Source organism: Danio rerio, chromosome 15 (assembly GCF_052040795.2).
Source record: "Danio rerio strain M-AB ecotype USA chromosome 15, GRCz13ab, whole genome shotgun sequence".
NCBI classification, from domain to species: domain Eukaryota; kingdom Metazoa; phylum Chordata; class Actinopteri; order Cypriniformes; family Danionidae; genus Danio; species Danio rerio.
The window spans coordinates 17,809,037-17,824,589 of record NC_141035.1 but is presented as its reverse complement, the minus strand read 5'-3'; the positions used below and the strand labels follow the sequence as shown (position 1 = coordinate 17,824,589).

The 15,553-nt window shown below is 43.2% G+C and overlaps 1 protein-coding gene across 2 annotated transcripts in view; it reads right to left on the bottom strand.

The window, feature by feature from the left end:
- Nucleotides 1-15,553, bottom strand: part of LOC101883163 (uncharacterized) — a 50,214-nt gene that overhangs the window by 419 nt on the left and 34,242 nt on the right. For both annotated transcript variants that reach the window (XM_087283877.1, XM_087283876.1), the window contains one exon: nt 57-275. In XM_087283877.1, coding sequence (XP_087140003.1) covers nt 57-275 — 219 coding nt within the window. The remainder of the gene's footprint in view (nt 1-56; nt 276-15,553) is intronic.

The following is a 15,553-nucleotide window of genomic DNA, read 5'->3' as shown; positions in this document are numbered from 1 at the left end:
CGTTTAAGCTAAAACATTAGAATATTGCTTTTATCTGTTTAACACTAATGTATCACCTTTGTGGTAAGTAGTAGAGTTCATTGGGCACTCCTCCTGGACATGCTGCTGTTCTGGAACGACGAATCCTGTGACTGTTCCACAACCTCGCACACTCATCCAAGTCCTTCTGAATAACATCCCCAAAGCAATATCTCAATAGGCACTGATGCTCATGACTCCTGTTGAAGTATCCAGCTTCTCTAAGGTCTGCAAATAACTCCATCCAGAACTGACACCTATAGAAATTTAAACAAATTGAAGTTACATTTTAAGCATATATGTTTAAATAATAAATTCAATTAAAGCTGCAAGCAGCGATGATAGGGACCTCGCACCCGGGATCACCGCCGCCCGGTGGCCTCAGGATGACAGAGAACAGCGAACAGTAATAATTTAAGCCGATATATTTAAAAAATCTGAGAAAATCACAGATTTATGCCAAACTTCCTCCTCTCAGCAGGTGGCGCTATGACTGTGACTCAAGATTGGCATGTAGATGTCACCAGGAGAGGAATCTTATCAACCATGTGAAGCTTCAGGCAGATCGAACATTGTTTAGCTGAGTTATAAGCCAAACTGCCTTTTGTCAGCAGGTGGCGCTATGACAGACTCAATGTTGTTATGTAGATGTGTTCAGGAGAGGACTTTTATCAACCATGTGAACTTTCAGGCAGATCGGACTTTGTGTGGTTGAGTTATAATGCAAACTACCATCTGCCAGCAGGTGGCGCTATAACTGTGACTTAAGATTGGCATGTACATGCCTTCAGTAATGGAATTTAATCAACCATGTGAAGTTTCAGTTAGATCGGATGTTGTTTGGCTGAGTTATAAGCCTATCTACCTTCTGCCAGCAGATGGCGTTATGACTGACTCATTACTGTTTTGGGGATGTGTTCAGGAGAGGACTTTTATCAACCATGTGAAGTTTCAGGCTGATCTGACTTTGTGTGGTTGAGATATAAGGACTTCCTGTTCCACGGCGAAGCGTTGAGGTTTGTCATGCCGCCACGGACACGCCCCTCTGCAAAAACTCTAGATCTTCACAATATATCATCACTTAAGCTTTCAGATAACAACCCACCAAATTTGGTGCTGATACGAAAAAATTTGTGGGATGAGTTTATTACTTTGTGAATCATGTCATTTCCTGTGGCCAGCAGGTGGTGCTATAACTGTATCTGGATATCGGCATGTAAACGTGTTCAGGTCTGGACTCTTATTAAACATGTGAATTTTGAGGCAGATCGGATAATGCATGCCTAAGTTATAATGACTTCCGGTTTTGTGGCGAATCGTCAAAGTTTGCGGGGCCGCCACGGACCCGCCCATCGACAAAAACTATAAAGCTCAGCAATTTAACATCGTCAAGGCCTTTAGATGACAAAACCCAATTTTGGTGTCGATAGCATAAAATGCCTAGGAGGAGTTCGTTAAGATACAACTCCTGGAAATGGCAAAAATGCCACTTATTTGCAGCAGGAAGTTAAAAATATCAGACTTCCTGTTGGGTTTGAGATATGGCTCCAAGAGACTTTTTCGTATGTTTTGGCGTGTTTGAGGTGTGTGCCAATTTTCGCGCATGTGCGTGATTCGTAGATCAGGGGCTCGTCCGTTTAATTTTTCTAGGTGGCGCTGTCGAGTCATTTTGCCACGCCCACTTCAATATTGTTATGTGGATGTGTTCAGGGGAGGACTTTTATCAACCATATGAAGTTTCAGGCTAATCAGACTTTGTGTGGTTGAGTTATGAGGACTTCCTGTTCCATGGCGAAGCGTTGAGGTTTGTCATGCCGCCACGGACACGCCCCTCTCCGAAAACTCTAGATCTTCACAATATATCACCGATAGAGCTTTCAGATGACGCCACTCAAATTTGGTGCTGATACGAAAAAATTTGTGGGAGGAGTTTGTTACAGTGTAAAACATGTCATTTCCTGTGGCCAGCAGGTGGCGCTATAACTATATCTGGATATCGGCATGTAAACGTGTTCAGGTCAGGACTCTTATTAAACGTGTGAAATTTAAGGCAGATCGGATAATGCATGCCTGAGTTATAACGACTTCCTGTTTTGTGGCGAATCGTCAAAGTTTGCGAGACCGCCACGGACACGCCCATCGACGAAAACTCTAAAGCTTCGCAATTTAACATCGCCAAGGCCTTTAGATGACAAAACCCAATTTTGGTGTCGATCGGATAAAATCCCTAGGAGGAGTTTGTTAAAATACAACGCCTGGAAATGGCAAAAACGCCACTTTTTCGCCACAGGAAGTACAAAATATCCGACTTCCTGTTGGGTTTGAGATATGGCTCCAAGAGACTTTTTCGTATGTTTTGGCATGTTTGAGGTGTGTGCCAATTTTCGTGCATGTGCGTGATTTGTGGATCGGGGGCTTGTCCGTTTAATTTTTCTAGTTGGCGCTGTCGAGTCATTTTGCCACGCCCACTTCCGAAGCCCATAACAAACGTAAATTTTCGCCACTTCTGAGGCGTGTGCAAAGTTGCGTGAGTTTTCGGGCATGTTTAGCCCCTCAAAACAGCGATTCATTCCGCGGAAGAAGAAGAATAATTAAAGCTGCAAGCAGCGATGATAGGGACCTCGCACCCGGGCTCACCGCCACCCTGTGGCCTCAGGATGGCAAAGAACAGCGAACAATAATATTTTAAGCCTATATATATATATAAAGAAGCAGAGAAAATCATAGATTCATGCCAAACTTCCTCCTGTCAGCAGGTGGCGCTATGACTGTGACTCAAGATTGGTATGTAGATGTCTTCAGGGGTCCGTTCTTCGTACGTGGATTACTCAGTTAGCTGGATTTGGATATTGACGATTTGACACGATCCAGGATCGTTTCGTTCTTCAAAGCTGATCCGAGAGTTGTTGTCATGGCAACAGTTCTGCTAGGTCAAACCTGATCGGGAGCAGGTTCAATTCATATAAACAGGATTAGATCGGCTCAGTTCAAGCAAAGATAATACAGAAAGTATGTTCCGAATTCTGATATTTTCTTACAGTAGTAGTTATATACACTTGGGAAAATGGTACATATTTTTTAACTATATATATAAAGTTATAGTCATTAATAAAATAAATTAAGTTATACGTTTTAATAAAACGTATGCAATCTGCACCCTCGAAATGAAAGTACAAAGACTGCCACCTGGTGCAAAGAGAAAACGTATTGATATGAACTTTTTAGATCGCTTTAGTACAAATTGTGTATGATAGAAATGCACAATATGTGACTTTTTTAAAGCAATAATACATTTCAGCAATCATAAACATGTTTTGATAGTTAATATGCCAGTGATTTGATGCTTCACAAAAGTTGCAGACGCCTTTACCAATATGAAAACGCTTTTGTAAACAACCAGTTATTCTTTACACCGATTAAAAAACAGCTACTATAATAAAGAAAACCTTTTCTAAATGTAGAAATAAATACATTGATTTGCAATGAAATACATGATGAATACACTTGACACATGAAAGTGGAAAGCCTGCAGCTCACAACAAATGTGAAAAAGTTCTTGCGTGTCATATTTAACAAGCCGTTTACTGCTAATTTGATGTAATTTTGCTCACATGGATAATTGAATATTAATCAGATGATGTCATTACGCTGCTGTGCCGTCAGCCAATCGTTGCATTGCTGATCATGATTTCGAGGATCTATAGATCTGTCCTTCACAACACACGCAGCGATCTCAGATCAGTTTATCCAGACATTCTAATCTGATTCGCGAACTCGTTTGAAGAACCAAATTAGACAGAGATCAGTTATCAAGATTAAAAGATCCGGGATCTGCCAAATAATCTTAGATCATTTAAGCGAGGTACGAAGAACGGACCCCAGGAGAGGAATCTTATCAACCATGTGAATTTTCAGGCAGATCAGTCATTTTGTGGCTGAGTTATAAGCCAAACTACCTTCTGCCAGCAGGTGGCGCTTTGACTGTCTTAATGTTGGTATGTTGATGTCTTTAGAAGAGGAATTTAATCAACCATGTGAAGTTTCAGGCAGATTAGACATTGTGGGGCTGAGTTATAAGCAAAACTACCTTCTGCAAGCAGATGGCGCTATGACAGACTCAATATTGTTATGTAGATGTGTTCAGAAGAGGACTTTTATCCACCATGTTAAGTTTCACGCTGATCGGACATTGTGTGGTTGAGTTTTAAGGACTTCCTGTTCCATGGCGAAGCGTTGAGGTTTGTCATGCCGCGACAGACACCCCCCCCTGGGAAAACTCTAGATCTTCACAATATATCATTGCTAGAGCTTTCAGATAACACCACTCAAATTTGGTGCTGATATGATAAAATTTGTGGGAGGAGTTTGTTACACTGTAAATCATGTCATTTCCTGTGGCCAGCAGGTGGCGCTATAACTATATCTGGATATTGGCATGTAAACATGTTCAGGTCAGGACTCTTATCAAACGTGTGAATTTTAAGGCAGATCGGATAATGCATGCCTAAGTTATAACGACTTCCTGTTTTGTGGCGAATCATCAAAGTTTGCGAGGCCGCCACGGACACGCCCATCGACAAAGCTCAAAATCTTCGCAATTTAACATCGCTAAGGCCTTTAGATGACAAAACCCAATTTTGGTGTTGATCAGATAAAATCCCTAGGAGGAGTTCGTTAAAATACAACGCCTGGAAATGGCAAAACTGCCACTTATTCGCCGCAGGAAGTTAAAAATATCCAACTTCCTGTTGGGTTTGAGGTATGGCTCCAAGAGACTTTTTCGTATGTTTTGGCGTGTTTGAGGTGTGTGCCAATTTTCGTGCATGTGCGTGATTCATAGATCGGGGGCTCGTCCTTTTAATTTTTATAGGTGGCGCTGTCGAGCCATATTGCCACACCCACTTCAATATTGTTATGGGGATGTTTTCAGGAGAGGACTTTTATCAACCATGTGAAGTTTCAGGCAGATCGGACATTGTGTGGTTGAGTTATAAGGACTTCCTGTTCCATGGCGAAGCGTTGAGGTTTGTCATGCCGCCACGGACACGCCCCTCTGCAAAAAGTCTAGATCTTCACAATATATCATTGCTAGAGCTTTTAGATAACACAACCCAAATTTAGTGCTGATACAAAAAAATTTGTGGGAGGAGTTTGTTACGATGTAAAACATGTCATTTCCTGTGGCCAGCAGGTGGCGCTATAACTATATCTGGATATCGGCATGTAAACGTGTTCAGGTCAGGACTCTTATCAAACGTGTGAAATTTGAAGCTGATCGGATAATGCATGCCTGAGTTATAACGACTTCCTGTTTTGTGGCGAATCGTCAAAGTTTGCGAGGCAGCCACGGACACGCCCATCGACGAAAACTCTAAAGCTTCGCAATTTAACATCGCCAAGGCCTTTAGATGACAAAACCCAATTTTAGTGTCGAACGGATAAAATCCCTAGGAGGAGTTTGTTAAAGTACAACGCCTGAAAATGGCAAAAACGCCACTTTTTCGCCGCAGGAAGTCAAAAATATCCGACTTCCTGTTGGGTTTGAGATATGGCTCCAAGAGACTTTTTCGTATGTTTTGGCATGTTTGAGGTGTGTGCCAATTTTCGTGCATGTGCGTGATTCGTAGATCGGGGGCTCGTCCGTTTAATTTTTCTAGGTGGCGCTGTCGAGTCATTTTGCCACACCCACTTCCGAGATCCATAATAAACGTAAATTTTCGCCACTTCTGAGGCGTGTGCAAAGTTGCGTGAGTTTTCGGGCATGTTTAGCCCCTCTAAATCGGGATTCATTGGAGAGAAGAATAATAATAATAATTAAAGCTGCAAGCAGCGATGATAGGGACCTCGCACCCAGGCTCACCGCCGCCCGATGGCCTCAGGATGACAGAGAACAGCGAACAACATTAATTTAAGCCGATATATATAAAGAACCTGAGAAAATCACAGATTTATGTCGATTTTCCTCCTGTCAACAGGTGGCGCTTTAACTGTGACTCAAGATTGTTATGTAGATGCCTTCAGTAGAAGAGTCTTATCAACCATGTGAATTTTCAGGCAGATCGGAAGTTGTTTGGCTGAGTTATAAGCCAAACTACCTTCTGGCAGCAGGTGGCGCTACGACAGACTCAATATTCTTATGTAGATGTCTTCAGGAGAGGATTTTAATTAACCATGTGATGTTTCAGGCAGATCAGAGATTGTGTGGTTGACTTACAAGCTAAACCACTTTCTGCCAGCAGGTGGCGCTATGACAGACTCAATATTATTATGTGTTCAGGAGTAGACTTTTATCTACAATGTGAAGTTTCAGGCAGGTCAGACATTGTGTGGCTGAGTTATAAGCCAAAATTCCTTTTGTCAACAGGTGGCGCTATGACAGACTCAATATTGTTATGTAGATGTGTTCAGGAGAGGACTTTTATCAACCATGTGAAGTTTCAGGCAGATCTGAAATTGTGTGGTTGAGTTATAAGGACTTCCTGTTTCATGGCGAAGCGTTGAGGTTTGTCATGCCGCCACGGACACGCCCCTCTGCAAAAACTCTAGATCTTCACAATATATCACCGATAGAGCTTTCAGATGACACCACTCAAATTTGGTGCTGATACGATAAATTTTGTGGGAGGAGTTTGTCACGATGTAAAACATGTCATTTCCTGTGGCCAGCAGGTGGCGCTATAACTCTATCTGGATATCGGCATGTAAATGTATTCAGGTCAGGACTCTTATCAAGCGTGTGAATTGAGGCAGATCGGATAATGCATGGCTGAGTTATAACGACTTCCTGTTTTGTGGCGAATCGTCAAAGTTTGTGAGGCCGCCACGGACACGCCCATCGACAAAAACTCTAAAGCTTCGCATTTTAACATCGCCAAGGCCTTTAGATGACAAAACCCAATTTTGGTGTCGATCGGATAAAATCCCTAGGAGGAGTTCGTAAAAATACAATGCCTGGAAATGGCAAAAAAGACACTTTTTTGCAGCAGGAAGTTAAAAATATCCGACTTCCTGTTGGGTTTGAGATATGGCTCCAAGAGACTTTTTCGTATATTTTGGCATGTTTGAGGTGTGTGCCAATTTTCGTGCATGTGCGTGATTCGTATATCAGGGGCTCGTCCGATTAATTTTCATAGGTGGCGCTGTTGAGTCAATTTGCCACGCCCACTTCAATATTGTCATGTGGATGTGTTCAGGAGAGGACTTTTATCAACCATGTGAAGTTTCAGGCAGCTCGGACATTGTGTGGTTGAGTTATAAGGACTTCCTGTTCCATGGCGAAGCGTTGAGGTTTGTCATGGCGCCACGGACACGCCCCTCTGCGAAAACTCTAGATCTTCACAATATATCATCGCTAGGGCTTTCAGATAACACTACCCAAATTTGGTGCTGATACTAAAAAATTTGTGGGAGGAGTTTGTTACACTGTAAAACATGTCATTTCCTGTGGCCAGCAGGTGGCGCTATATCTGTATCTAGATATTGCTATGTAAACGTGTTCAGGTCAGGACTCTTATCAAGCGTGTGAATTTTGAGGCAGATCTGATAATGCATGCCTGAGTTATAACGACTTCCTGTTTTGTGGCGAAATGTCAAAGTTTGCGAGGCCGCCACGGACACGCCCATCGACGAAAACTCTACAGCTTCGCAATTTAACATCGCCAAGGTCTTTAGATGACAAAACCCAATTTTGGTGTCGATCGGATAAAATCCCTAGGAGGAGTTCGTTAAAATACAACGCTTGGAAATGGCAAAAACGCCACTTTTTCGCCGCAGGAAGTCAAAAATATCTGACTTCCTGTTGGGTTTGAGATATGGCTCCAAGAGACTTTTTCGTATGTTTTGGCGTGTTTAAGGTCTGTGCCAATTTTCGTGCATGTGTGTGATTCGTGGATCGGGGGCTTGTCCGTTTAATTTTTCTAGGTGGCGCTGTCGAGTCATTTTGCCACGCCCACTTCCGAGACCCATATCAACCTGCTATTTACACCGGGTTTGGTGTGTGTGCAAATTTTCATGAGTTTTCGGGCATGTTTAGACCCTCAAAAATGCCCCGGTAGGGGGCGGAATAATAATAATAATAATAATTAAAGCTGCAAGCAGCGATGATAGGGACCTCGCACCCGGGCTCACCGCCGCCCGTTGGCCTCAGGATGACAGAGAACAGCGAACAATAATAATTTAAGCCGATTTATATAAAGAACCTGAGAAAATAACACACTCATGCCAAACTTCCTCTTGTCAGCAGGTGGCGCTATGACTGTGACTCAAGATTTGCATGTAGATGCCTTCAGTAAAGGAATCCTATCAACCATGTGAATTTTCAGCCAGATTGGACATTGTTTGGCTGAGTTATATGTAATTTCCTGTTGCCAGCAGGTGGCGCTATGACTGTGACTCTAAATTGGCATGTAGATGTCTTTAGGAGAAGATTTTAATCAACCATGTAAATTTTCAGGCTGGTCAGACTTTGTGTGGCTGAGTTATAAGCCAAACTATCTTCTGCCAGCAGGTGGCGCTATGACTTTGACTCAATATTGCAATGTAGATGTGCTTAGGAGAGGACTTTCATCAACCATGTGAAGTTTCAGGCAGATCGGACATTGTGTGGCCGAGTTACAAGCCAAACTACCTTCTGCCAGCAGGTGGCGCTATGACAGACTCAATATTGTTATGTGGATGTGTTCAGGAGAGGAATATGATCAACCTTGTGAAGTTTCAGGCAGATCGGACATTGTGTGCTTGAACTATAAGCATTTCCTGTTCCATGGCGAAGCGTTGAGGTTTTTCATGCCACCACGAACACGCCCTTCTGCAAAATCTCTAGATCTTTACAACATATCATCGCGAGAGCTTTCAAATAACATCACTCAAATTTGGTGCTGATATATTAAAGTTTGCGGAAGGAGTATATTACAATGTAAAACATGTCGTTTCCTGTAGCCAGCAGGTGGCGCTATAACTCTATCTGGATATCAGCATATAAACGTATTCAGGTCAGGACTGTTATCAAATGTGTGAACTTTGAGGCAGATCTGATAATGCATGCCTGAGTTATAACGACTTCCTGTTTTGTGGCGAATCGTCAAAGTTTGCGAGGCCGCCACGGACACGCCCATCAACGAAAACTCTAAAGCTTCGCAATTTATTATCACCAAGGCCTTTAGATGACAAAACACAATTTTTATTGTCAATCAGATAAAATCCCTAGGAGGAGTTCGTTAAAATATAACGCCTAGAAATGGCAAAAGAGCCACTTTTTCGCCACAGGAAGTTAAAAATATACGACTTCCTGTTGAGTTTGAGATATGGCTCCAAGAGACTTTTTCGTATGTTTTGGCATGTTTGAGGTGTGTGCCAATTTTCGTGCATGTGCGTGATTTGTAGATCGGGGGCTCGTCCGTTTAATTTTTATAGGTGGCGCTGTCGAGTCGTTTTGCCACGCCCACTTCAATATTGTTATGTGGATGTGTTCAAAAGATGACGTTTATCAACCATGTGAAGCTTCAGGCTGATTGGACATTTTGTGGTTGAGTTACAAGGACTTCCTGTTCCATGGCGAAGCGTTGAGGTTTGTCATGCCGCCACGGACACGCCCCTCTGCGAAAACTCTAGATCTTCACAATATATCATCACCAGAGCTTTCAGATAACACCACCCAATTTTGGTGCTGATACGATAAAATTTGTGGATGGAGTTTGTTACTCCGTAAATCATGTCATTTCCTGTGGCCAGCAGGTGGAGCCGTAACTGTCTCTGGATATTGGCATGTAAACGTGTTCAGGTCAGGACGCTTATCAAACGTGTGAATTTTGAGGCAGATCGGATAATGCATGCCTGAGTTATAACGGCTTCCTGTTTCGTGGCGAATCGTCAAAGTTTGCGAGGCCGCCACGGACACGCCCATCGACGAAAACTCTAAAGCTTCGCAATTTAACATCATCAAGGCCTTTAGATGACAAAACCCAAATTTGGTGTCGATCGGATAAAATCCCTAGGAGGAGTTCGTTAAAATACGACGCCTGGAAATGGCAAAAACGCCACTTTTTCGCCGCAGGAAGTTAAAAATATCCGACTTCCTGTTGGGTTTGAGATATGGCTCCAAGAGACTTTTTCGTATGTTTTGGTGTGTTTGAGGTGTGTGCCAATTTTCGTGCGTGTGTGTGATTCATGGATCGGGGGCTCGTCCGTTTAATTTTTCTAGGTGGCGCTGTCGAGTCATTTTGCCACGCCCACTTCCGAAGCCCATAACAAACGTAAATTTTCGCCACTTCTGAGGCGTGTGCAAAGTTTCGTGAGTTTTCGGGCATGTTTAGCCCCTCTAAATCGCGATTCATTCCGCGGAAGAAGAAGAAGAAGAAGAAGAAGAAGAATAATTAAAGCTGCAAGCAGCGATGATAGGGACCTCGCACCCGGGCTCACCGCCGCCCGGTGGCCACAGGATGACAGAGAACAGCGAACAGTAATAATTTAAGCCGATATATAAAAAAAAATCTGAGAAAATCACAGATTTATGCCAAATTTCCTCCTGTCAGCAGGTGGCGCTATAACTGTGACTCATGATTGGCATGTAGATGTGTTCAGGAGAGGATTTTTATCAACCTTGTGAAGTTTCAGCCAGATCAGACATTGTGTGGTTGAGTTATAATAACTTCCTGTTCCATGGCGAAGCGTTGAGGTTTGTCAGGCCACCACAGACACGCCCCTCTGCAAAAACTCTAGATCTTCACAATATATCACTGAAAGAGCTTTCAGATGACACCACTCTATTTTGGTGCTGATACGGGAAAGTTTGTTTAAGGAGTTTGTTACAGTGTCAAACATGTCATTCCCTGTGGCCAGCAGGTGGCGCTATAACTGTAACTAGATATCGGCACGTAAACCTGTTCAGGTCAGGACTGTTATTAAATGTGTGAATTTTGAGGCAGATCGAATATTGCATGCCTGAGTTATAACGACTTCCTGGTTTGTGGCGAATCATCAACGTTTGCGAGCCCGCCACGGACACGCCCATCGATGAAAACTCTAAAGCTTCGCAATTTAACATCACCAAGGCTTTAAGATGACAAAATCCAATTTTGGTGTCAATCAGATAAAATCCCTAGGAGGAGTTCGTTAAAATACAACGCCTGGAAATGGCAAAAACGCCACTTTTTCGCCGCAGGAAGTTAAAAATATCCGACTTCCTGTTGGGTTTGAGATATGGCTCCAAGAGACTTTTTCGTATGTTTTGGCGTGTTTGAGTTGTGTGCCAATTTTCGTGCATGTGCGTGATTCGTAGATCGGGGGCTCGTCCGTTTAAGTTTTCTAGGTGGCGCTGTCGAGTCATTTTGCCACACCCACTTCAATAATTTCATGGGCATGTGTTCAGGAGAGAACTTTTATCAACCATGTGAAGTTTCAGGCAGAGCTGACATTGTGTGGTTGAGTTATAAGGACTTCCTGTTCCATGGCGAAGCGTTGAGCCTTGTCATGCCGCCACGGACACGCCCCTCTGCGAAAACTCTAGATCTTCACAATATATCATCGCTACAGCTTTCAGATAACACCACTCAAATTTGGTGCTGATACGATAAAATTTGTGGGAGTTAGTTTGGTTCAGTGTAAAACATGTCATTTCCTGTGGCCAGCAGGTGGCGCTATAACTGTATCTGGATATTGGCATGTAAATGTGTTCAGGTCAGGACTGTTATCAAGCGTGTGAATTTTGAGGCAGATTGGATAATGCATGCCTGAGATATAATGACTTCCGGTTTTGTGGCGAATCATCAAAGTTTGCGGGGCCGCCACGGACACGCCCATCGACAAAAACTCTAAAGCTTCGCAATTTAACATCGCCAAGGCCTTTTGATGACAAAACCTAATTTTGGTGTCGATCGGATAAAATCCCTCGGAGGAGTTCGTTAAGATACAACGCCTGGAAATGGCAAAAATGCCACTTATTTGCCGCAGGAAGTTAAAAATATCCGACTTCCTGTTGGGTTTGAGTTATGGCTCCAAGAGACTTTTTTGTATGTTTTGGCGTGTTTGAGGTGTGTGCCAATTTTCGTGCATGTGCGTGATTCGTAGATCAGGGGCTCGTCCGTTTAATTATTATAGGTGGCGCTGTCGAGTCATTTTGCCACGCCCACTTCAATATTGTTATGGGGATGTGTTCAGGAGAGGACTTTTATCAACCATGTGAAGTTTCAGGCAGATCGGACTTTGTGTGGTTGAGTTATAAGGACATCCTGTTCCATGGCGAAGCGTTGAGGTTTGTCATGCCGCCACGGACACGCCCCTCTCCAAAAACTCTAGATCTTCACAATATATCATCGCTAGAGCTTTCAGATAACACCACCCAAATTTGGTGCTGATACGAAAAAATTTGTAGGAGGAGTTTGTTACACTGTAAAACATGTCATTTCCTGTGGCCAGCAGGTGGCGCTATAACTGTATCTGGATATTGGCATGTAAACGTGTTCAGGTCAGGACTCTTATCAAACGTGTGAATTTTGAGGCAGATTGGATAATGCATGCCTGAGTTATAACGACTTCCTGTTTTGTGGCGAATCGTCAAAGTTTGCGAGGGCGCTACGGACACGCCCATCGACGAAAACTCTAAAGCTTCGCAATTTAACATCGCCAAGGCCTTTAGATGACAAAACCCAATTTTGGTGTCGATCGGATAAAATCCCTAGGAGGAGTTCGTTAAAATACAACGACTGGAAATGGCAAAAACCCCACTTTTTCGCCGCAGGAAGTTAAAAATATCCGACTTCCTGTTGGGTTTGAGATATGGCTCCAAGAGACTTTTTCGTATGTTTTGGCATGTTTGAGGTGTGTGCCCATTTTCTTGCATGTGCGTGATTTGTGGATTGGGGGCTTGTCCGTTTAATTTTTCTAGGTGGCGCTGTCGAGTCATTTTGCCACGCCCATTTCCAAAACCCGTAACAAACGTAAATTTTCGCCACTTCTGAGGTGTGTGCAAAGTTTCGTGAGTTTTCGGGCATGGTAAGGCCCTCAAAATCGCGATTCATTCCGGAAAAGAATAATAATAATTAAAGCTGCAAGCAGCGATGATAGGGACCTCGCACCCGGGCTCACCGCCGCCAGGTGGCCTCAGGATGACAGAGAACAGCGAACAACAATAATTTAAGCCGATATATATAAAGAACCTGAGAAAATCACAGATTTATGTCGAACTTCCTCCTGTCAGCAGGTGGCGCTTTAACTGTGACTCAAGATTGTTATGTAGATGCCTTCAGTAGAAGAGTCTTATCAACCATGTGAATTTTCAGGCAGATAGGACGTTGTTTGGCTGAGTTATAAGCCAAACTACCTTCTGGCAGCAGGTGGCGCTATGACAGACTCAATATTTTTACGTAGATGTCTTAAGGAGAGGATTTTAATCAACCATGTGATGTTTCAGGCAGATCAGAGATTGTGTGGCCGACTTACAAGCTAAACCACTTTCTGCCAGCAGGTGGCGCTATGACAGACTCAATATTATTATGTGTTCAGGAGTAGACTTTTATCCACAATGTGAAGTTTCAGGCAGGTCAGACATTGTGTGGCCGAGTTATAAGCCAAAATTCCTTTTGTCAGCAGGTGGCGCTATGACAGACTCAATTTGTTATGTAGATGTGTTCAGAAGAGGACTTTTATCAACCATGTGAAGTTTCAGGCAGATCTGAAATTGTGTGGTTGAGTTATAAGGACTTCCTGTTCCATGGCGAAGTGTTGAGGTTTGTCATGCCGCCACGGACACGCCCCTCTGTGAAAACTCTAGATCTTCACAATATATCACCGATAGAGCTTTTAGATGACACCACTCAAATTTGGTGCAGATAAGGTAAAGTTTGTGGGAGGAGTTTGTTACTCTGTAAATCATGTCATTTCCTGTGGCCAGCAGGTGGCGCTATAACTCTATCTGGATATCGGCATGTAAATGTGTTCAGGTCAGGACTCTTATCAAGCGTGTGAATTTTAAGGCAGAACGGATAATGCATGCTTGAGTTATAATGGCTTCCTGTTTTGTGGCGAATCGTCAAAGTTTGCGAGGCTGCTACGGACACACCCATCGATGAAAATTTAAAAGCTTCGCATTTTAACATCGCCAAGGCCTTTAGATGACAAAACCCAATTTTGGTGTTGATCGGATAAAATCCCTAGGAGGAGTTCGTTAAAATACAACGCCTGGAAATGGCAAAAAAGACACTTTTTCGCCGCAGGAAGTCAAAAATATCAGACTTCCTGTTGGGTTTGAGATATGGCTCCAAGAGACTTTTTCGTATGTTTTGCCATGTTTGAGGTGTGTGCCAATTTGCCAATTTAGATCAGGGGCTCGTCCGATTAATTTTTGCAGGTGGCGCTGTTGAGTCAATTTGCCACGCCCACTTCAATATTGTCATGTGGATGTGTTCAGGAGAGGACTTTTATCAACCATGTGAAGTTTCAGGTAGATCGGACATTGTGTGGTTGAGTTATAAGGACTTCCTGTTCCATGGCGAAGTGTTGAGGTTTGTCATACCGCCACGGACACACCCCTCTGCAAAAACTCTAGATCTTCACAATATATCATCGCTAGAGCTTTCAGATAACACCACTCAATTTTGGTGTTGATACGATAAAATTTGTGGGAGGAGTTTATAACTCCGTAAATCATGTCATTTCCTGTGGCCAGCAGGTGGCGCTGTAACTGTATCTGGATAGTGGCATGTAAACGTGTTCAGGTCAGGACGCTTATCAAGCGTGTGAATTTTGAGGCAGATCTGATAATGCATGCCTGAGTTATAACGACTTCCTCTTTTGTGGCGAATCGTCAAAGTTTGCGAGGCCGCCACGGACACGCCCATCGATGAAAACTCTAAAGCTTCGCAATTTAACATCGCCCATGCCTTTAGATGATAAAAACCAATTTTGGTTTTGATCGGATAAAATCCCTAGGAGGAGTTCGTTAAAATACAACGCCTGGAAATGGCAAAAACGCCATTTTTTCGCCGCAGGAAGTTAAAAATATCCGACTTCCTGTTGGGTTTGAGATATGGCTCCAAGAGACTTTTTCGTATGTTTTGGCATGTTTGAGGTGTGTGCCAATTTTCGTGCATGTGCGTGATTCGTGGATCGGGGGCTCGTCCGTTTAATTTTTCTAGGTGGCGCTGTCGAGTCATTTTGCCACGCCCACTTCCGAAGCCCATAATAAACGTAAATTTTCGCCACTTCTGAGGCGTGTGCAAAGTTGCGTGAGTTTTCGGGCATGTTTAGCCCCTCAAAACCGCGATTCATTCCGGAGGAGAATAATAATAATAATAATAATAATAATAATAATAATAAACGGAGCAATTCCAATAGGGCCTACGCACCGTTTCGGTGCTCGGTCCCTAATTAAAGCTGCAAGCAGCGATGATAGGGACCTCGCACCCGGGCTCACCGCCGCCCGGTGGCCTCAGGATGACAGAAATCAGTGAACAATAATATCTTAAGCTGATATATATAAAAAACTTGAGAAAATCACAGATTTATGCCAAACTTCCTTCTGTCAGTAGGTGGCGCTAGGACT